This window comes from Cynocephalus volans, chromosome 11 (assembly GCF_027409185.1).
Source record: "Cynocephalus volans isolate mCynVol1 chromosome 11, mCynVol1.pri, whole genome shotgun sequence".
NCBI lineage: Eukaryota > Metazoa > Chordata > Mammalia > Dermoptera > Cynocephalidae > Cynocephalus > Cynocephalus volans.
Window position 1 is genome coordinate 62,167,996 of NC_084470.1, and position 19,995 is coordinate 62,187,990.

Below are 19,995 nucleotides of genomic sequence, written 5' to 3' on the forward strand. Positions count from 1 at the left end.
CCAGCTTCCTGGAAGAGAGAGTTGGATTCGCTTGACATGGGTCATGGACCACCCTGACATGGGTCATGGAACCACTCTTCTGTAGAGAAACAAAGCAATGTGGCAGAGGCCAAGACATGTCCTGTCCCACTTCCTCAGGCTGCCCAGTATTGTCCCTGCCTTAGCCCGATGCTGTGCCTTCTTTCCTTAGGGCCTCAGGAAAGTACCCCCTGAAAAGCTGAGTCGCATCCCAGAGCTGATCGAGCCCTGGTTCATCTTTTCCCTGATCTGGAGTGTGGGTGCCACTGGGGACAGCAAAGGCCGCATCAGCTTCAGCCACTGGCTAAGGATCAAGATGACAACTGAGAAGGTGAGTCGGCAGCTCCCAGGCCCCCAGGGACCAGTGGCCACACCAGCCTCCTGAACCTCACGGCCTGATTTTCCTCCTGGTCCCTGGCAGCTGACTCTGCATTTCCCAGAAGAGGGGCTGGTGTTTGATTACAGGCTGGAGGACGCAGGGATCAGCAACACCAACGACGAGGAGGATGATGAGGAGGAGAGCAAGCAGGTGGCCACAGACCCACTCAGGGCATGGGACAGGGAGGATCCCACACCCATGGGTGGTGGCTTTTCTCCTCGATGACAGTGACCACAGAGAGGAGGTTATGTTGACGATCCCCAGGACTCAGGCTGGGGGTTATTCCCGTCACCTCATGAATGCTCACAGACACATGGGGTGGTCATTATTTTGCCCATTTTCCAGACAAGGAAATTGAGGCTCAGAATAGTCACACCCAGTTAGTCAGTGGCAGGGTTATCCTTGAACCTGGGGCTAGGAGGCGTCAGAGTGCCTAACCCCCCAACCATACTCACTGCTGCCTCTGTGGTGGTGTTGAGCCCGGGGACTGGCTGCCTCAGTTCTACTTAAAAGCCACACTTGCCTAGTCCTCCCCAGGAGTGGGGGTGGGGGGCAAGCCCTCATGGCCTGCTTCAGTGTCCCCATCAGTACGATCAACCAGCGAAGGCTCCATGAGCCCGCCCTTATTCCAGGGTCAGGACCCCAGCCCAGGAGGAGGGTAGAGAGGGATCTGTAGAGACCTGACAATCACTTTGCTGGGTCCTGCTGGGGGCTTATAAGGAATATTTGGGTCTAATGGTCAGAATTGTCCCCAGCAGGACATGTCGGTTTGGCCATAGTGATACCCCATCAAGGGAAGTCTGCAGTCTGGGTCAAGGCTGTGGGTAAAGGATTCATACAGCAGGGGAGACTGGGTCAGGTGGCCTCTCAGCATCCAGCTGACACCAGTGCCCATGGTTCTGGTTCCTACAGTACTTTGATAACCTGGGACTAAACTGCAAAAACCTTTGCATTCTGGGTTGTTTGAGTCCCAAAGCACCTCCTTCATGCAGAGACCCGGGACTGGTAGTCCCTAGGGAGCCCCTGACCTGGATGGCTGTGTGCAGGGAGTCCCCACCTGGGAAGCGGTGTTCAGAGAGCCTCCCATTCCCAGTGATTTGTACCGGCAGTCCCACACCCTGTGCGGAGGGCTGGGCATAAGACTTGCTAGTTCTTTCCAAAGCAGCATCTCACCTGGACCCTCTTGCCAAGGCCCAGCAGTGCAGCTCCTTGCCCTCCTGCTGCACTTGGCAGCAAGGCTGCAGCCAGGAGTGGGGTGGGGCAGGGTTCCAGTCCCAGCGCTGAGCCACCTGTGTTTCCAGGTTGCCTGGGTGAAGTGGATGGACTCCTCAGCTACATTCACCATGAAACCAGACACCAACTACTGCAACATCATTGTGCCCACTGTGAACACTGTGCAGATGTCCTACCTGCTGGGCATGCTGCTCACCAACAACAAGCCCGTGAGTGCCCCTACCTTACCCTGCCTCAGCCCACCCCATCTCCCAGGCTGGGGGTCAGCTAGCCTCCCACACTGACAAGGCAGCAGCTCCTGTGCGCCGAGCCCTGTGTGCATTCCACCTGCATGATCTCTGCTCTTCCAGGTGCTGTGTATTGGGCCGACGGGCACAGGGAAGACACTCACCATCTCTGACAAGCTCCTTAAGAACTTGCCCCTGGAGTACATTAGCCACTTCCTCACCTTCTCAGCCCGCACTTCAGCCAACCAGACCCAGGACCTCATCGACAGCAAGATGGACAAGAGGCAGGGCACCCCTCATTCCTTCCTGGGCCCCAGTGTCCCCCCAGCCTGGCTGAACCAACTGCTGTCTCACCTACCCACCAAATTATGCTCCCATATTTGCCAGAAACCTCCCAGGGAGAGCTGGTAGCTCCCCAAGGGGAGGCTGGGTTCCCTTGCAAACTGCTCCAAAGCCTTTCCTCCACCAAGAATTCCCACAGAGATTTTCAATGGGTGCTTGCCTTGGGCTGGGCACTTGGGCGGGGCTGTGGGTCTGTCTTTAAGATGTGTGTTATCCATATGCCCGGGTAGGCAAGACTCTCCTTAAGGGAGTTCAGACTCAGGTCTGCCAGTCTGTGTGATGTCCCAGCATGCTCAGAACAAGAAAGAGAGCAGGTCAAGAGGTCTAGTAATTTGGAGGAGGCTGAAATTTAGTGACAGTTTCGCAGAGGCAGGGCTGCTATCCTGTTGCCCCTGGATTCTCAGGGGACCTGGTGACTGTGGGTGGACTCACACGGCCCTTCCCCGCAGGCGGAAGGGTGTGTTTGGGCCTCCCCTGGGGCGCAACTTCATCTTCTTCATTGATGACCTGAACATGCCAGCCCTGGAGACGTATGGTGCACAGCCGCCCATTGAGCTGCTGCGCCAGTTCATGGACCACGGCGGCTGGTATGACCGCAAGAGCATCGGTGCGTGTCGCTAGCCTGGGCTAGCAGAGCGCGGGCTGGGTGTGCTGAGCAGGGGTATAGTAGGCATAGAGCCGAAGGCCCATGGTACTTTTAGGGGCCCATGAAAATGCTTTAATTTCTCTTAAAATTGAGGGGAAATAAACTTTTAGGTCAAATAAAAATTTTAATATATAATATTAATATATTTGTCTTTATACCAATATTTTAAATATCTTTTTTAATGGAGGAGGGTGCCCACAAAAGTCTTAATGCAGCCCTGGGCACAGCCCTTTCTGACTTCCTGCTCTGACTACAGGAGCCTTCAAGAACCTGGTGGACATCAACTTTGTCTGTGCCATGGGCCCCCCGGGGGGAGGCAGGAATGCCATCACCCCAAGGCTGACACGTCACTTCAACTACCTGTCCTTCACTGAGATGGATGAGGTCAGCAAGAAACTCATCTTCTCCACCATCCTGGGCAGTTGGATGGGTAAGTACTGGCTGGGCCAGAGGAGGCCTCGGGCAGAGGCAGAAGGCTAGGCCAGGTAAGTCACACCAAGGACAGCTGGGTGGCCACTGGAGAGGGTGGAGTAACTTCACGCCTTACTCAGCCATGGGACCTTTGGCAAGCTCATGAACCGTTCTCTCAGTTTCTTCATCTGTAAAATGGGTGGTAATGTTAATACCTACCACTCCAAGTTGTGAGGTTTGAGTAAGATATTGCATGAAGAGCGTCTAGCATGATCCTGGCACGTGGTGATTGCTGAATATATGATAAGTACATATGTGCGTAATGCATTCACCGGCATTTATATACACATGTTAGTACTTGCCCAGAAACTCTGATGGAAGGATGTTACTTTTGTAAATCAGGAAAAGCCACCAAGATAGAATGGACAAATTGGCCCTGATCCTTTATGGGGCTTGGGGAAGTCTGTCCCAGAATGTTTTTTTTTCTCTTTTTTTGGTGGCTGGCTGGTACAGGGATTGAACCTCGGACTTTGGTGTCATCAGCACCATGCTCTAACCAACTGAGCTAACCAGCTAGCCCCATCCCAGGATGCTATCTCCCCTGCCAGTACACCTCCCACCAAATATACACTCTAACCTTTGAACTCCACTTGGCACTGTGCCAGGTGGTAAGTGATAGAAGTCAGGCCTTCCCTCCTCTGGCCTGGCTGTAAGCCAGGACTTGCCTCATGTCCAGCTTGGGGGTGGGGAGGGGGTCAGTAGCTGCTCTGGGAACTTCCCAGCCAGGCACAATTGGCCAAGGTGTGGGCAGCAAGAGGTCCACCTAATTCTGAGCCCCCTGTCTCTCCTTCAACCCTCCAGATGGACTCCTTGGAGAAAAAAGTTACCAGGAGCCTGTGCGTAAGTGCAGGCCTGGGAGGGCTGGAAGGGAAGGTGTACTATTTCCAGGGTGAGCCCTGGGCTCTGGTCGGGTGTGCTGAGGCTGGGACCTTGGGCTACTGGGTGCCAGAGCAAAGGTACGGACTGCCTTCATAGGCTCATTCACCCATTCTTATTGCCTGTTGGTCCTTTGGTGCCTGGGTGAGTGTCCGACTGATAGTAGATGCAAAGTTAATGCAAGGTGAATGGATGAATAAAGGAATCCGACAAACTCCCACTTGTGTGAAGAACCCTAGCTCAATGAGAGCCAGCCTCTGCCCGGGTGGGCATAAGCAGGAGCGTCAGGCAAGATTTGTAGCTGGGGAACAGGCGTCCTTGTATGGCAGCCCCATGCGGGTCTGTTGGTCATCATGGCATCTGGCCACTTCGGTCTCTGTCCTCTTTTGCCTCGTGGCCCTTTCTTCTCTCCTGTTACTGGGAGTGGACTTCCTGCTCCAGAACGAGACCAAGCCCTCCCCTTGGGCCTGCTTGAGGACATACCTCCCCCAACAGCAGCACTCCTCCCTGCAGTGGGCCATTCCAGCAGCACCCAAACATGCCCTGGTTTCTCCCATCATAACAACAAAAACACGAAATAGCCCCCCTTGGGCCCCTGCCCGCCCAACATGGGCCATCACCCCATTTCTTTGCTCTCCTTGATAGCAAAACTCAAAAGCATGTCTCCTCCCGCTGCCACTAGCTCTCCCCTCCCACTTTCCTTGAGTGTGCTCTTGTCACCAGTGGCCTTGTGTGGCCAGACCAGTGGTCAGCTCTCGGTCCTCATCTTCCCCAGGTGTCAGCAGTGCTGACCTGGCTCACAGTCCCTCCTTCCTGCAGCATGCCTGTCAGGCCCTCCCCCTCCCTGGCTGCCCTTTCCCTTCTCGGATTGACTGGAGCTTGGTCTCCAGCCTCTTCCCTCTCCAACTACACTCTCCTGAGACAATCTCATCCTGCTTCTGGTAGTAAAAACCATCTTTGTGCTGACAACACCCAAGTTCAAGTCCTCAGCCCAGACCTCTCCCCTGAATGCCTGGCTCCACATCTTCAGGATGTCTATGAGACATCTCAGACTGAAGCTGTCCATACCCAAACTCGTGGATGCCCCTGCCCCAGGCACTCTTCTCATCTCAGGTGATGCCAACTCCAACTTTCCAGTTGCTTAAGACAAGAGCTTTGGTTGTCATCCTTGGCCCCTCTTTCTCATGCCACATCTCATCTGTCAGGTGATCTGACTCTCCACTCAGAACCCATCCCAAATTGACCCCTCCATCCCCACTCACCCAACCCCTGCAGCAGCCCCCGCCTTGGTCTCCTTGCTCCTGCCTTCACCCACCTATGGCCCATCCTCCACTTGCAGCCAGACCATGTTCCTCCTCTACTCAACTGTCTCATCCAGGCAGGAGCCTGAGTCCCAACAGTTGTAGCAACGCCATCCTCGGTTCACCCCTCATCACCTCTGTGATCCCACCTCCTCCTGCCACCCCCTCCTTGCTGGTCCTTGCCACCTCAGGCATGCTCCTAGCTCAGGGCCTTTGCCCTTGTTGTCCCCTCCACCTGAAACACTCCTTCTCCAGATGTGTGCATGCTTGCAGCTCATGTCTTCAGGTCTCTGCTTGAATATCCTTCTCTTCAGTGAGGCCTCCCCCAGCATGTCTGTAAAATCGCCCCCACGCCCAACCCTGCACTCCCTACACCTCTCCTGCTGCAAGTCTCTCCGTAGCGCTTGCCACCTGTCTACTGTCTCCTTACTTATCGATCTGTTCTCTGTCTGTCCCCCCAACAGGAATGTTGGCTTGTTGAGGGTGAGGAATGTGTCTGGTTGGGTCACCTTCTGTACCCAGCATCTAAAACAGTGCCTGTACTAACGGATGAGCCCCTGTCCTGCCTTTTCTTTTTTCCACTTCTGGGGGTCCCAACTTCCCACTGACAGAATTTGATTTCCAGCAAAGAATTGGATGGTTTTCAAAGAACAAGCAAATGGGTATGTTAGTGGCGAAAATGCAGGCCAGTAACTGCAGTTGCTCCAAAGCAGACGGTGAGCCCAAAGGTCAGGACTGAGCTCCAGACCTCCCACATCCACCATTAAGCCCTCCTAAAGCCTGTGTGGACCACGCGACCCCTTCCCACGTGTGGCTGAGCTGGCATGTTCAGGTCTGGGGCGCAGCCCTGTATGGCAAGGCAGCAAAGTCCCCACCCATTAGTGCCCCCAATTCCATGGATGATCCAGTGCCCCTGTGTACTGGCAGGCCATGTTGGTAACAAGTATGTAAAAGGGGGAGCACAGAGCAGGAGATTCCTCACCCTAAGGTGGGGGCATCTGAGACGGGACTGAAGAGTGTGTGGAATCTAAGCCTGTAGGCTGGGGAAGGGGCACATAGGGGGAGATCACAGCACAGCCAAAGCAGGGAGGTTATGATATGCAGAGGCTACATAGGGAGCTCCGGCCTGTGTGACCCAGGCCCCTCTCCTGTTCCCCCAGCTGGGGCCCCCAACATTGCCCACTTCACGGAGCCCCTCGTGGAAGCCACCATCATGGTGTATGCCACCATCACCTTCCAGCTGCTGCCTACTCCAGCCAAGTCCCACTACACCTTCAACCTCAGAGACCTCTCCAAAGTCTTCCAGGGCATGCTCATGGCCGACCCAGCTAAGGTCGAGGTGAGGACCCAGCAGGCCCCTCCCTAGTCCCATGCTGCCCTCCCTGCCCTCACTTCCTCCTGGGCCCCACCAATTCAGGCCTTCCTACCCAAACATTCCCAACCTTAATTCAGCCAGGCCCTGAGGGAGCTGGAACATGCATGCACCGGGTCCCCAAGAGCCTGATCTTGTGGGTCAAACCCACACCGGGAATGGGGGCCATGAGGGGGGGTCACACCAAAGAGGGAGCAAGGGCAAGCCGAAGGAGAAAGAGGGTTTCTGATAGAGGCCGTGTGTGTGAGAAGATTTTGGGGGAGAGTGAGCAGGGTGCCCTCTGGGAACCAAAGACACGCAGGTGGGAGGAGCAGGAAGTGCAGGTGTTAGGTGCACTGGCCTGGTGGGGAGCAAGGAGGTTGGATTTTGTCCTGAGGGCACTGGGGAGCCATGGGAGTGGGTGAGGACAGACTTGCACTTTGGAATGGGACTGGATGGCCAGTGTGTGCAGAGCCCAGGGCTGAGGAGATGGGGTGAATGGGACAGAAGCTGGTCCTGGCCTTGATGAGCTTGTAGCCAAAGGAGGCAAGAGAAGAGCCTGGGGGCTTCCTGAGGGCGGCCCAGTCACCCAGAGAGAGGCAGGGAAGCTGGGATGGAGTCAGCAGCAGAAACAGAGATGCAGAGTGTGGCAGATTCAGAGAAGATTTGCAGGTCAAGTCAGTGGGGCTTGGAGAAGTTAGAGGTGCGGTGTCAGGAAACTATAAGGAGAATCAGACATCCCCCCTGGGCTTGGCGTTTGGGGGCTAAAAGGAGGAAGTGATGACTTTGAGGTGCTCGTGACCAGCTAGTGAAGCTGGGTGCCCAGCGGGCACTTGGCCACTGGGCCTGGATCTGGGGTTGGAAAAGCCCAGGCAGCACTGTGTAAGTCACCAGCCTTCAGTTGGTCAGCTGATGCACCTTCCAGCAGCCCCCACACGTGGCCCTGGCTGGGTCATGGTAGAGAGCTGAGTCCAGGTCAGGGGTCCAGGAGCTGTGGCTCCTACCCCGGGTTGGCTGAGGGCCCTGGGGCCGAGGGCCAGCACTGATGCTGGGGTGGCTGCAGGACAAGGTGCAGTTGCTGCGACTGTGGTACCATGAGAACTGCCGCGTGTTCCGTGACCGACTGGTGAATGAGGAGGACCGCATCTGGTTTGACCAGCTCCTCGAGAGCCACATGGAGCAATGGGAGGTGGCTTTCCATGAGGTCTGTCCCTTCCAGCCCATTCTCTATGGGGACTTCATGTCGCCAGGCTCTGACCTCAAGTCCTACGAGCTCATCACTGATGAGAATAAGGTGAGGGGCCTAGGCTGGTGCCCTTCCCCTGGTGGGGTTCTCTTCACTGTGCCCCCCAGGGACCCAGGTCCTCTTTAGTCACTACTGATGGACCACCACACTATGACTAGAGGGTCAGGACACTGGGTTGGAAGGCCAGCTTGGGGACTTCAGGCAAGCACTTGGCCTCTCTGAGACCCTGGTTCCTCACCTGTCAGATGGGTGCTACCAGCAGGCCCTACTTGGCTGTCTCTGAGAACAAGCCTGAAGTTCAGCTGAGACAGGCTCTGTCAACAGGGACATACCATGCCTGTTTGAGGGGTTATCATTCACCTACAGGGGGGCAACAGGGACCTTGGGGCCACGAGTCTCAGTCAGGACCCCAGGGAGGCAAGGAAGAGGCCTTGATCAGTGGCCTTAAAGCTGCATGCCTGAAGTGGGCCTCCTGATGGTTTCTCTCCACACGCATTCTCTCCTAGTTCCCAGAAGTTCCCACCAGGGTCGCAGGGTCAGCACAGCCTGGGGAGCTCCAGAGGGAGCGGGCAGGGCTCTGACTCTGACCCTCAAGCCTCAGTGTGTCCAGTGGGTCACACCCCATGCAAGTGTTCCTGGCTTCTCAATGCCCAGCATCCCCCTGTGCACAGGAGGAGCAGGGCCGCCTGTGGGAGGGGTGGGCTCCCTGTCAGGGAGGGCCCCGGCGCACAGTGCTCCAACCAGCCGAACCCATGGCTAGAGTCACCCCAAAAGTGGCAGCAGGGAGTTCCCGTAGGGGACTGCCCCAAACTGTCCCTAGATGGGGCTAATTGGGATTCCAAAGAAAGAAGCACTCAATGCCAGGTGGTCAATCCAAAGCATTTATTAGGGGAACTTACCTATTGGGGGGCAGGAAGGACCTGCAGCGAGACAAGAGACGTTCTACCTAGGTATGTCTGCAACAAGGGGCGTGGTGTATGGAGTTTATATAAGGGTTTAAGGACTTTGGCTGGGGGCGGGGCTCGCTTCTAAGTATGTAGCAACATATTTGATCTTTCAGTGTTTTGAGAAACCTAAACAAGTTTATCAGTGCCTGGCAAGTTCAAGGCCCTGGCTTGGATTCAAATCTGCCAGAGAGAACATGGAGCTGGCCAAGTCACCGAGCAGTCAAGGCACTCTGTGTTTTTCAGTCAGGACACAGAAGGAAAGTGGAGGGGGAGGGGACTGCGGGACCCTGCAGTAGGGGAGACCCATCCCTCCCCATGCCCCACCCCGGTTCCCCAGATGACGCAGGTGATGGAGGAGTACATGGAGGACTACAACCAGATCAACACAGCCAAGCTGAGGCTGGTCCTCTTCATGGACGCCATGAGCCACATCTGCCGCATCAGCCGCACTCTGCGCCAGGCGCTGGGCAACGCGCTCCTGCTGGGCGTGGGTGGCAGTGGCCGCAGCTCCCTCACTCGCCTCGCCTCGCACATGTGAGGGTCCCCAGGCACGGTGGGCAGTGGGCGGCCGGTGGCAGACTCGGTTTGATGTATGCTTTTCCACAGTGGTGGAAGCCTGGGGCAGCCCTGAGGTAGACCCACCCCGCCCGTGGGCTTCTGGAAGGACTGGGAACAGGACATGGGCAAGGAGAGGCAGCAGCAGTGCCCCTGGTACTGTGGGGAGGGAGGGGTAGCTGCAGGCATCCGGAACGATTCCTAGGGAAGGTGGCCATGGGCTGCTCTCAGAATCAGATCTGGGAGGATGGAAGGGAAGAGCATTCCAGGCTGAGCAAACAGCACCCGTAAAGTCTGGAGGCAAGAGAACAAGTTCAGGGTCTGGAGAGTCTGCTTGTCTGCCCGGGATGGGAGCAAGACTCCAGATGGCCGAGTGGGGTGTGGGCACCCACCACCCCTCAATTCTTGGCCCAAGCCACTGGCATGCCTGACCCAAACTCCTGCCTCCAGGGCCGAGTATGAGTGCTTCCAGATTGAGTTGTCCAAGAACTACGGCATGTCCGAGTGGCGCGAAGATGTCAAGAAGGTCCTGCTCAAGGCAGGCCTGCAGAACCTGCCCATCACCTTTCTGTTCTCAGACACCCAGGTGCCACCACCATGGCAGTGGGCAGGGCTCAGGGTGGGCTGGACATAACCCCATCCCAGCATGGTATCCTGGACAGTGGTCAGTTCTTCATGCCCAGCTCACTGTCAGTTGAGGCACATCTTGGAAGGGACCACTGGGATCAGGTGGGGCAGGTCAGGAACGTAGGGCCAAACCCAACCTCTCATAGCTAAGGGGCAAGGAGTGAACCCCAAGGGTAAAGCAACCCCAGTACCATGGCACCCCCCTTACTGGCAAAGGCTTCCCACCTCAAGGACCACCAGGCCTGTGCTCCAAGTTTTGGGGACCCATGGCTCTCCTCTTGGGGACTGCTCCTTCTGGGACTCCCTGGGCATGAGGCTTCTCCTCAAGTCTGGGAGAAGGAGGGTTGTGCTCTGGGGCCACAAGACAAAACAGGTCAGGGTTGGGCCTAGGGGCCTACGCTGAAGCCCCACAATGTGACACACCCTGGACACAGGCCCCTCTGCTCCCAGCTTTGCCCCAACCCCAGGGATCCCTTCAGGCAGCCACTGAGTTAGTCAAGAAAGTGAGGGTGCCCTCTGACACAGGCCAGGCCCAGGATATATGAGACGGGCAAGGACCTGTCTCTGCCTGTGGTGATGGTTTCCTCCTGTGAGTAAACTGAGGCATGGAGAGATGTCTAGAAAGTGAGGAGGAAGATGCTGCATTCCCCACCCAGGACCCAGGGCCCTGCCACAGCCCAGTGGCTATGTTCATAGCCCTGCAGTGGGGCAGGCCTGGGTTCAAGTCCTGGACTGTGACTATGAGGTCACTTATGGGTCACTTGTGTGACCCTGGACTTCTCTGAGCCTTAGAGGCACGGTCTGTAAAATGGGGCTATTGTGAAGGTCACACAGGGTCATCAAAAGGCATACCTCCCCCACCCCTCATCCCTCCCCAGATCAAGAACGAGTCCTTTCTGGAGGACATCAACAATGTCCTGAACTCTGGCGACATTCCCAACATCTATACTGCGGAGGAGCAGGACCAGATTGTCAACGTCATGCGGCCCTATATCCAGGAACAGGGCCTGCAGCCCACCAAGGCCAACCTCATGGCTGCCTATACTGGGCGTGTGCGCAGCAATATCCACATGGTGCTATGCATGAGGTACAGGCAGCTGTCACCGGGCCATGCGGGGTAGCAGGGCTGGGCAGGTGGAGATGGCTCCAGGGACGCTGGAGGCCTGGGTATTCAGGCTTGAGATGAGGAGAAAAGGCCCCAGGCCTGGCTGTCTTGCCACTGGGGCCAGGCTGCTGTGCTGTTGCATCCTGGCTGCCATGCCACAGGGCTGTGGAAGGGCCCTGGGTCCTGGGTTCCTGGGGGTGTCAGTCAATGTCTTTGGGCCTCATTTGGATCCCCTGCCCCTAGCCCCATTGGAGAGGTCTTTCGAGCTCGCCTGAGGCAGTTCCCCTCCCTGGTCAACTGCTGTACCATCGACTGGTTTAACGAGTGGCCAGCAGAGGCCCTAGAGTCTGTGGCCACCACGTTCCTAAAAGAGATCCCAGAACTGGAATCCTCCCTTGAAGTAACTGAAGGACTGGTAGGTGTCTTGGTGAGGAGCATGCCCTTGGGGGGAGCTGTTTAGCATGGGTTCATGGCTACTGAGGCCTGGGTGAAAGTCTCAGGCCCACCACTGACAGCAAGCCTTTGGCCAGACAGCTTTCCTGTCTAAGCCTCACTTTCCTCATCTGTAAAATGGGGAGTCCCACAGGTCATCAGTGATGCAGGAGGCTGGGCACGCTACGTGGTCGCTGTTACCCTTATCTCCTGAGGGCTTCATAGCAGCTTTCTTCTAAGAGCCCCCTGACAACTCCGGAGACCACAGATGGGGGAGGGACTAGATTTCTCTGGTCCAACCTGAAAGAATGATGGTCACTGGGGGACTAACAGCTAGGCTGAGCCTAGCATTTCCCTGCCAGCTGTGCTGAGGCCTTGGGCCCTCCCTCCCCCTGGATCCTGCCTCTGAGGGGGGTACTACCTTAGGGCTCTCAGGTCATGGGGGCTGTGACAAGGGCACTGGGCCAAGAGCAGGGAGACACCTGGGTCCACCTTCAAAGCCAGCCCTTCCCTTGACAGCTGTGTGAACTTGAACAAGCCCCTTGACTTCTCAGAGCCTTGGGTTTTTCATCTGCACAATAGGTGGCCTTGACCTGGAGGTTGTGAGGCTCACGAGAGGGAGAGAGTGTGAGAGGCATTGAGGCTCCTGACATGGCTCCCTCCTTGGGACCAGGCTGCAGTGGTTTCGTGGGTGCCCGGTTCCCCGTGTTTGCTGGGGGCTCTACAAGGACAGCATCAGTGGTCTCCCTCCCCACAGATTCAGGTTTGCGTGTATATCCACCAGTCGGTGGCCAAGAAGTGTGTCGAGTACCTGGCAGAGCTGGCCCGCCACAACTATGTGACTCCCAAGAGCTACCTGGAGCTTCTCAATATTTTCTCCGTCCTCATTGGGCAAAAGAAACTGGAGCTGAAAACCGCCAAGAACCGCATGAAGAGTGGCCTGGACAAGGTGGGTCTGGGTGAGGTCTTGTGGACAACAGCTAGCTGCCTGTGGTTCTGCCTGCTCAGTCTTAGCCCTGATGCCAGGGCGACCCAGCCAGCCTTTCAAACTGCAGCCCACTTCAGTGTTTAAATGAATGGCTTCCTCCCTCACTGAAAGAACAAAAGTTGCTGGCCAAGGGCCCGGCCAAAACAGGGCATCCCACAGATTCTCAGGAGACTGACCCCCTTCCTCTGGGGTCCACTGCGGCCATAGAAGCTGCTGGCCTCTTGTGAATGAGGGCGGCCCAGCAGGGTCCTATCCCCAGAGCCCTGCAGGCCCAGCCTTCTCTCTTGTCTCCATTGCACCTGTTTTCCTCTCTGTGCCGTCCCTCAACCCTCAGCTGCTACGTACTTCTGAGGATGTGGCCAAGATGCAGGAGGACCTGGAGATCATGCGCCCCCTGCTGGAGGAGGCTGCCAAGGACACTATGTTCACCATGGAGCAAATCAAGGTTGGGATGTTCCCAAGCCCCTCCCTGATGCCTGACCCTATCTGAGGATGCTCAGCGTCTCTGTCACAAGATCGCTAGCTGCATGGCCACCCCAAGTTTTTAGCTTCTCTGTGCCCCCCTTCCTCATTAACTGGTCATTCGTTTATTCAACAAATGTTTGGTCAGAACCTATTCTATACCAGGTACCATGCTGGGCAGGGGATCGGTGAAAAGCAAGGCAGATGAATCCAAACAACCCCAAATAATTCTGCTAATCACAACATGGACTGAGTGGCAGGCCTGCCACAGGCATATGTGTAGGTTGTGCACAGCATGAGGGCCCATATTTGAGGCATGGTAAATAGACTCACAGATGTGTGTTCATTATGACAGATTTCTGGCAGAAGTAGTCGTGTCCTCCTCCACAAAGTCAGTGTATTGCAAAATTTTCCACCAGAGAGAAAGAAGCTGGAAGAAAGTTGGGGGGGAGCACTTTTCTCTGTTTTGCATAAAGATGCCCTGTGGGCTTCAGGGTCCCTGCTGTGTGGGGCAGTTATGCTCAACCATGTAAACCCCTGAGCCCTATGCCAGGCCGTGGTAAGCACTCAGGATGCGGAGGGGGCTCCTGGCATTCCCAGATCTCTATGGCCTATCATATTTGAGAGGGCCCTTGGAGAACAGGGAATTTCAACCCTCATTTCCTTTCGTCTGGGGGGACTGGGATGCAGAGGGGAGAAATGGGAGGAGGGCATGCCTGTCCCTGCCACTGGCCACCCATTGGGCTCTCCCTGTCCCCATCCCCAGGTGGATACAGCCATCGCTGAGGAGACCCAGAAATCAGTGCAGGCAGAGGAGATCAAGGCCAATGAGAAGGCCAGGAAGGCACAAGCTATTGCCGATGATGCCCAGAAGGACCTGGATGAGGCACTGCCAGCCCTGGATGCAGCCCTGGCCAGCCTGCGCAACCTCAACAAGAATGATGTGACTGAGGTGGGCAGCTGGGTGTATCCTGGCACTCCCTCTTGTATCCCTCTCTGGTGTCCTCTTGGGTCCTAGTTCCCAGGCCCTTCCTCTGCATATCCCTTGGGGACCATGTGCCAAGAGGAGAGGGCAGAACTTGTCTAGAGCCCAGCTGCCTGCCCTGCCTTCCTTGTGCCAGCTCACAGTGCCCAGGCGGGAGCACGAGCACCTGGGGGAGCAGGAGAACACAGGCTGAGGCAGACTTCAGATCTTTGGGTATGCCCTTTGTCTTGCGGTGGTAAGGACTTGGTTGGCAGGGCCCACCCTGTCTGGCAGTGTCCCTGCCCAGGGGTACCTACTTGGTGACAAGCCTCCCCATCCCCACCCATTGCTCGGCCCGCAGGTGCGTGCTATGCAGCGGCCACCCCCAGGTGTGAAGCTAGTCATAGAGGCTGTGTGCATCATGAAGGGTATCAAGCCCAAGAAGGTGCCTGGAGAGAGGCCAGGCTCCAAGGTCGATGACTACTGGGAGCCAGGCAAGGCGCTGCTGCAGGACCCAGGTCGCTTCCTCGAGAGCCTCTTCAAGTTTGACAAGGTAAGCATGCCAGACACCCAGGCAGCCAGTGAGTGAGGACAGAACCCAGCAGGGCAGATAAGCCCTAGAGGAGACTGCCCTACCACAGCATCTGCGCATGCTATGGTCTCTGTCCTGTCTCTCTTTGCCCGCCTCACCAACACCAGCAATACACATGGTTGATTGGGACCAGGGCTGGCCCCAAGGAGCTCTTAGATCTGAATCTTGGCCACATCCTCAGAAGTACCCACCAACATATGAGTATTAAGAAATTATGACCTGGGAATGCTCCTGTGTCCCTAGGATGTCACCCAGTCACTCCAAGGCTCCACAACCTGGAGATTCTCTTTCTTGCCCTTTCCTTTCTGCAACCCCATGGCCTTGGCCAAGAACTTCACCATCTGCTCAGTTATCACCTCTCTCCCTCGGCCTCAACACCTGAGTTTCAGCTTCCCCTATGTCTCTCTGGGTTTCTCTGTCTATCTGTCCATCTGGGACTCTGAGTGTTCAGGGGTATGTTCTCTCTCAGGGGCTGTGCCATGATTAGGTCAGTCTGGAGACCACAGCATACTTGGAGGGCCCCTCTGTGACACAGAAATTGGCTAGGAGGTAGCTGCCTGTCCAACACAGGCCACCGCCTACCACCATGTGTCAGTGTTGGGGCCCCCAGGCAATTTCCACTCCCCCATCAGCAGCAGCTGGACCCTCTATGGGCTTCCCCATCCCACCTCATCCTCTTCCATCAGTCAGGAAACCAAGGCCTAATCAAGCCCCTGAAAGAAATGCACAAGCCAGGAGTGCTCATGGCCAGTGCTGAGGCTCCCCTGGGCCTAAGCTCTGACCTCTGGGAGATTGTTAACAATGCAAATTCCTGAGACTTTCATGAACCACAGGATGGGACTCAAGAACTATGGGGTTGGACTCTTCTTGGGTGGGACAATAGCCCTGGGGGGTGTGATAGGTTCTCAGGGTGTCCCTTAGAAGACCTACCACCTGGCAGAGTCCCTCCCCTGTCACCCTTGGGAAACAGCTTCCTGAGGCCCATGGTTCCCACCCCAGGACAACATTGGGGATGTGGTAATCAAAGCCATCCAGCCATACATCGACAATGAAGAGTTCCAGCCAGCCGCCATCGCCAAGGTGTCCAAGGCCTGCACCTCCATCTGCCAGTGGGTGCGCGCCATGCACAAGTACCACTTTGTGGCCAAGGCCGTGGAGCCTAAGCGGGTAAGGGCCGAGAAGAGCTGGTGGGGGACGGGCCCCCCTCCCCAGGGTATTCAGCAAGCTGGCACTGTGCTCTCTGCTGGCAGCAAGCCCTGCGGGAGGCCCAGGATGACCTGGAGGTAACACAGAGGATCCTGGAAGAGGCGAAGCAGCGTCTGTTCGAGGTGGAGGATGGCATCGCCACGATGCAGGCCAAGTACCGAGAATGCGTTGCCAAGAAGGAAGAGCTGGAGCTGAAGTGTGAGCAGTGCGAGCAGAGGCTCGGCCGTGCTGACAAGGTGTGCACACCTCCTCCAGGAAGGCCTGCAGGCGTGCTCACTCCAGACAGGGGCTGGAAGGGCCCAGTGGTGGGTGGGTCTTGGAGGGGCTTCCACACCCCCTCTCTGGCAACCTCGGGGGCTGCAGCAGGCAGAAGTCCAGCCTCCAGAAACCCATCCCATGGGGCTGCCTCTGCAGCTCATCAACGGGCTATCGGATGAGAAGCTGCGCTGGCGGGAGACAGTGGAGAACCTGGAGCACATGCTCGACAACATTTCTGGCAACGTGCTGGTGGCTGCCGGCTTTGTGGCCTACCTGGGCCCCTTCACGGTAAAGAGCCCCTAGTCTGTCTCTGACTGTCGGGAGCCATATCTAACAGTAGCCGCCATTTTTAACAAATAACAGCCATTTTATGTAAGGCTTTCTCCTCCTCCTCAGAAAAGCCCCGCGCTCGCCAAGCCAACACTCCTCCCCACCTCCTCTTCTCATACCACGCCACTATCACCCCCCTGCCTTTCCGCCTATCATAAGCTGCCACACTCTGTGACAGCCCACCCCTTCTTCACTATGCATATAAGCAATCGCCTAGCAATAAAATTTTGAGGCTTGATCAGAATCTTGTCTTGCCTCCATTCTGCGTGTCTCCTGTCCCTCCCTCTTTTCACCAGCTACAGGTAGTCCTCCTCGAGCCCGCGTTCCTATCTGTCCCGCAGGCCGGGACATCTGACCATCCGCACAACACACAGAGGCCCTTCCTTGAGGTCACTTCCCTGAGGGGCAGCTCTTCCCTCACTCACTCACCAAACAAGCACTTATCAGGTGCACCCTCTGAGCTGGGAGCTGTAAGGCTCCAGGGACACAGCAGTGCACAAAATAGCCAGAAACCCCACCCTTCACCCCCCGGTGGAGCAGGCCTTCCAGTGGGAAAATACAAGAGCTCACACTTGTGCACTTGTTATGTGCCAGGTGTTTTTCCAAACACTTCATCTGTATGTCCCATTTAATCCTCACCATGCCCTTCCAGGTGGGCATAGTTAGCATTACCCTGCTTCACACATGAGGGGCTGAGTTTTGTGGAGGCCAAGAAAGCTGCCCAAAGCCGGACTAGAATGCAGGCGTCTGACTCCACGTCTGAGCTTTGACCTCTGCATGCAACTGCCAAGCACTATGGTGTAGCGGGAGGTGGGGAGAGCACCATGGGTGTCACAGTGGAGTGGCCCTGAGTCTGCTATCTCCCCAGGGCCAGTACCGCATGGCACTCTACCACCAGTGGGTCAAGCAGCTCACAATCCACCACGTTCCGCACACCTCTGAGCCAACGCTAATCGGGACGCTGGGGAACCCTGTGAAGATCCGCTCGTGGCAGGTGCCCACCCCAGGAATAGGAGTAACCAAGCTGGGCCTGTGACGTGGTCCCTCCCATTCTCCTTTCTGGGCCTGGCTTAGAGATGCCTCCCCTGAACCCTCCCAGGCTGGGCAAGAGGGTGGTGGGTAGCAGAGAAAGTTGGGCCGAGTGCAGTACAGATGCTAGCTAAATGTGGGGCGAGGTTCTAAGGGATACTTTTAAGTGTGTGCGGTGGGGTGGGGAAGCAATGTCCAGAGCAGAGGTTAAGAAAGGTTTCCTAAAAGAAGTCATGACTTAGCTAGATCCCGAAGGGCAGGGAGAGTTGGCAAAGGGAGAGAACAAAGAGGCTATAGGCAGAGGCTGAGCATGGGCAAAGGCCAGCAGGGCCGATGGGGTACGGGCTCCATGAATATGGTCCACTGAGTGAGGAATCGGTAGGCAAGAGGACAGAAAGGCCCAGTGAAGGAGTGCATTAGGAGCCACCCCAGGAGTGGAAGAGAGGCAGAGGGTCGAGGGGCTATGACCTTGCCTACATTGTGGCCTGCCCCCCACCTCCTAGGAGGTGCAATAAGGAGAGGGACGTCCAAAGCCAAAGCATGAGGTTGGGAGTAGTTGATGGCCCAGGTGGCCCTGCTCATAGGAGAGCCCTGACCCTGTCTGGTGCCCGGCATCCCACAGATTGCTGGCCTCCCTAATGACACGCTGTCAGTGGAGAATGGGGTCATCAACCAGTTCTCGCAGCGCTGGACCCACTTCATTGACCCTCAGAGCCAAGCCAACAAATGGATCAAGAACATGGTGAGGCCACCTGCCAGGTGCCGTTGCCCCATCCCAGCCAGGCTAGCAGTGCAGGGGGAGCAGCTGAGCCTCAGGCCGGCTCTCGGCCCCTACAGCCCCAACCTACTCCTTCCCCCGCAGGAGAAGGACAATGGGCTGGATGTGTTCAAGCTGAGTGACCGCGACTTCCTGCGCAGCATGGAGAATGCCATCCGCTTTGGCAAGCCATGTCTTCTGGAGAACGTGGGCGAGGAGCTGGATCCAGCCTTGGAGCCCGTGCTGCTCAAGCAGGTGGGCGTGTGGGGGGCCAGTGGGAGCCTATAGACCTGGACAAGGGAGACGGCAGCCCCCTTCCCCTGATGCACTGGCAAAGCTCAGGCCACAGCACCTGCCCATCTCATCCCACCCACCACAGACATACAAGCAGCAGGGGAACACTGTGCTAAAGCTGGGGGACACAGTGATTCCCTACCATGAGGACTTCAGGATGTACATCACCACCAAGCTGCCCAACCCACACTACACACCTGAGATCTCCACCAAACTCACCCTCATCAACTTCACCCTCTCACCAAGGTAAACTCCCACCCCTCAGGACCCCCAAACATCAGCTCTGCCTCCACCTGCCCCACTCCCCCTCTCCCAAAAGGCAAGGACTTTTCCCCACTCAAAGGTTCTGCCAGCTTCTTCCCAGGCACTCTGGCATTCCAGGCCTTTCTAGCCCCTCCACCAGCTCCCCTTACCTGCTACTGTTTCCACCTAAGAAACCACACCCCAGCTCATCGTGATCTTTGGTCAGGGTCTCCCCAACCTCTCTGGCCAATACCAGGCGCTTGCCTCTTCCAGGCACCTTTCCTCTTCAGCTTGCCCTTGCTAGGTCCTTGTGCTCTCACTCCAGAGCTGTCTCAGAGCCCTGAGTTGAGCACAGTGTAGCGCCCTGCACCCAAGCCCTGCTTCCTACTCTTGCTGCCACAAGCCCAGGCACTATGGCTTTCACAGGCTATCTACACAGAGCCCAGATCCCACAGGCTTGCTCTGTGCTACTTAATTTCAGTGGCCACTATGACCCTCATCATAAACCAGGGGGTGAAAACTCCCTTAAAGCCTGTCCCTGTTGGTCACCCACTGCCCCCTCCTTCTGAGGAGTTGTCTAGAGATCCCAACAGGTCACACATCCAACTGGCCAGCCCCTGCTGGGATTCCAGACTGCCACCAAGGTCTCACTGAGAGCTGGTCAGTTTGCAGGCAGTCTCCTGCACTAGCCCTGCAGCCTGAAATGGAGGCCAGTCCTCCCTGGCTGACATTGGCAAGGGTGCTGGGCTCTTGGAGTCCCAGGAGCATAGGTGGACAGGTGAGCAGGCTCAAGCCTGGCCCTCCAGGTCCCACCAGTTATTATTACAGACATGGTGTTTCCTTTGCCCCTGGCAGCGGCCTAGAGGACCAGCTCCTGGGCCAGGTAGTGGCTGAGGAGCGACCGGATCTGGAGGAGGCCAAGAACCACCTGATTATCAGTAATGCTAAAATGCGGCAGGAGCTGAAGGACATTGAAGACCAGATCCTATACCGGCTCAGCTCCTCCGAGGGCAACCCCGTGGATGACATGGAGCTCATCAAGGTGCTGGAGGCTTCCAAGATGAAAGCTGCAGAGATCCAGGTCGGCAATTGCCTGTCCACCCCACCTGCCTCACC

The 19,995-nt window shown here is 56.5% G+C and overlaps 1 protein-coding gene across 1 annotated transcript in view; it reads left to right on the forward strand.

Annotated features, from left to right (window-relative positions):
• The window catches only part of DNAH1 (dynein axonemal heavy chain 1), an 84,266-nt gene that overhangs the window by 57,367 nt on the left and 6,904 nt on the right, over positions 1 to 19,995 (forward strand). Inside the window, exons 39-63 of the mRNA XM_063115129.1 lie at positions 191 to 349; positions 440 to 547; positions 1,699 to 1,839; positions 1,981 to 2,141; positions 2,649 to 2,806; positions 3,102 to 3,275; positions 4,118 to 4,156; positions 6,654 to 6,832; positions 7,908 to 8,138; positions 9,375 to 9,571; positions 10,043 to 10,178; positions 11,098 to 11,306; positions 11,568 to 11,739; positions 12,514 to 12,705; positions 13,079 to 13,189; positions 13,973 to 14,158; positions 14,532 to 14,723; positions 15,762 to 15,929; positions 16,013 to 16,204; positions 16,383 to 16,514; positions 17,425 to 17,550; positions 18,208 to 18,327; positions 18,448 to 18,597; positions 18,722 to 18,882; positions 19,735 to 19,960. Of these exons, the coding sequence (XP_062971199.1) occupies positions 191 to 349; positions 440 to 547; positions 1,699 to 1,839; positions 1,981 to 2,141; positions 2,649 to 2,806; positions 3,102 to 3,275; positions 4,118 to 4,156; positions 6,654 to 6,832; positions 7,908 to 8,138; positions 9,375 to 9,571; positions 10,043 to 10,178; positions 11,098 to 11,306; positions 11,568 to 11,739; positions 12,514 to 12,705; positions 13,079 to 13,189; positions 13,973 to 14,158; positions 14,532 to 14,723; positions 15,762 to 15,929; positions 16,013 to 16,204; positions 16,383 to 16,514; positions 17,425 to 17,550; positions 18,208 to 18,327; positions 18,448 to 18,597; positions 18,722 to 18,882; positions 19,735 to 19,960 (4,020 nt within the window). The remainder of the gene's footprint in view (positions 1 to 190; positions 350 to 439; positions 548 to 1,698; positions 1,840 to 1,980; positions 2,142 to 2,648; positions 2,807 to 3,101; positions 3,276 to 4,117; positions 4,157 to 6,653; positions 6,833 to 7,907; positions 8,139 to 9,374; positions 9,572 to 10,042; positions 10,179 to 11,097; positions 11,307 to 11,567; positions 11,740 to 12,513; positions 12,706 to 13,078; positions 13,190 to 13,972; positions 14,159 to 14,531; positions 14,724 to 15,761; positions 15,930 to 16,012; positions 16,205 to 16,382; positions 16,515 to 17,424; positions 17,551 to 18,207; positions 18,328 to 18,447; positions 18,598 to 18,721; positions 18,883 to 19,734; positions 19,961 to 19,995) is intronic.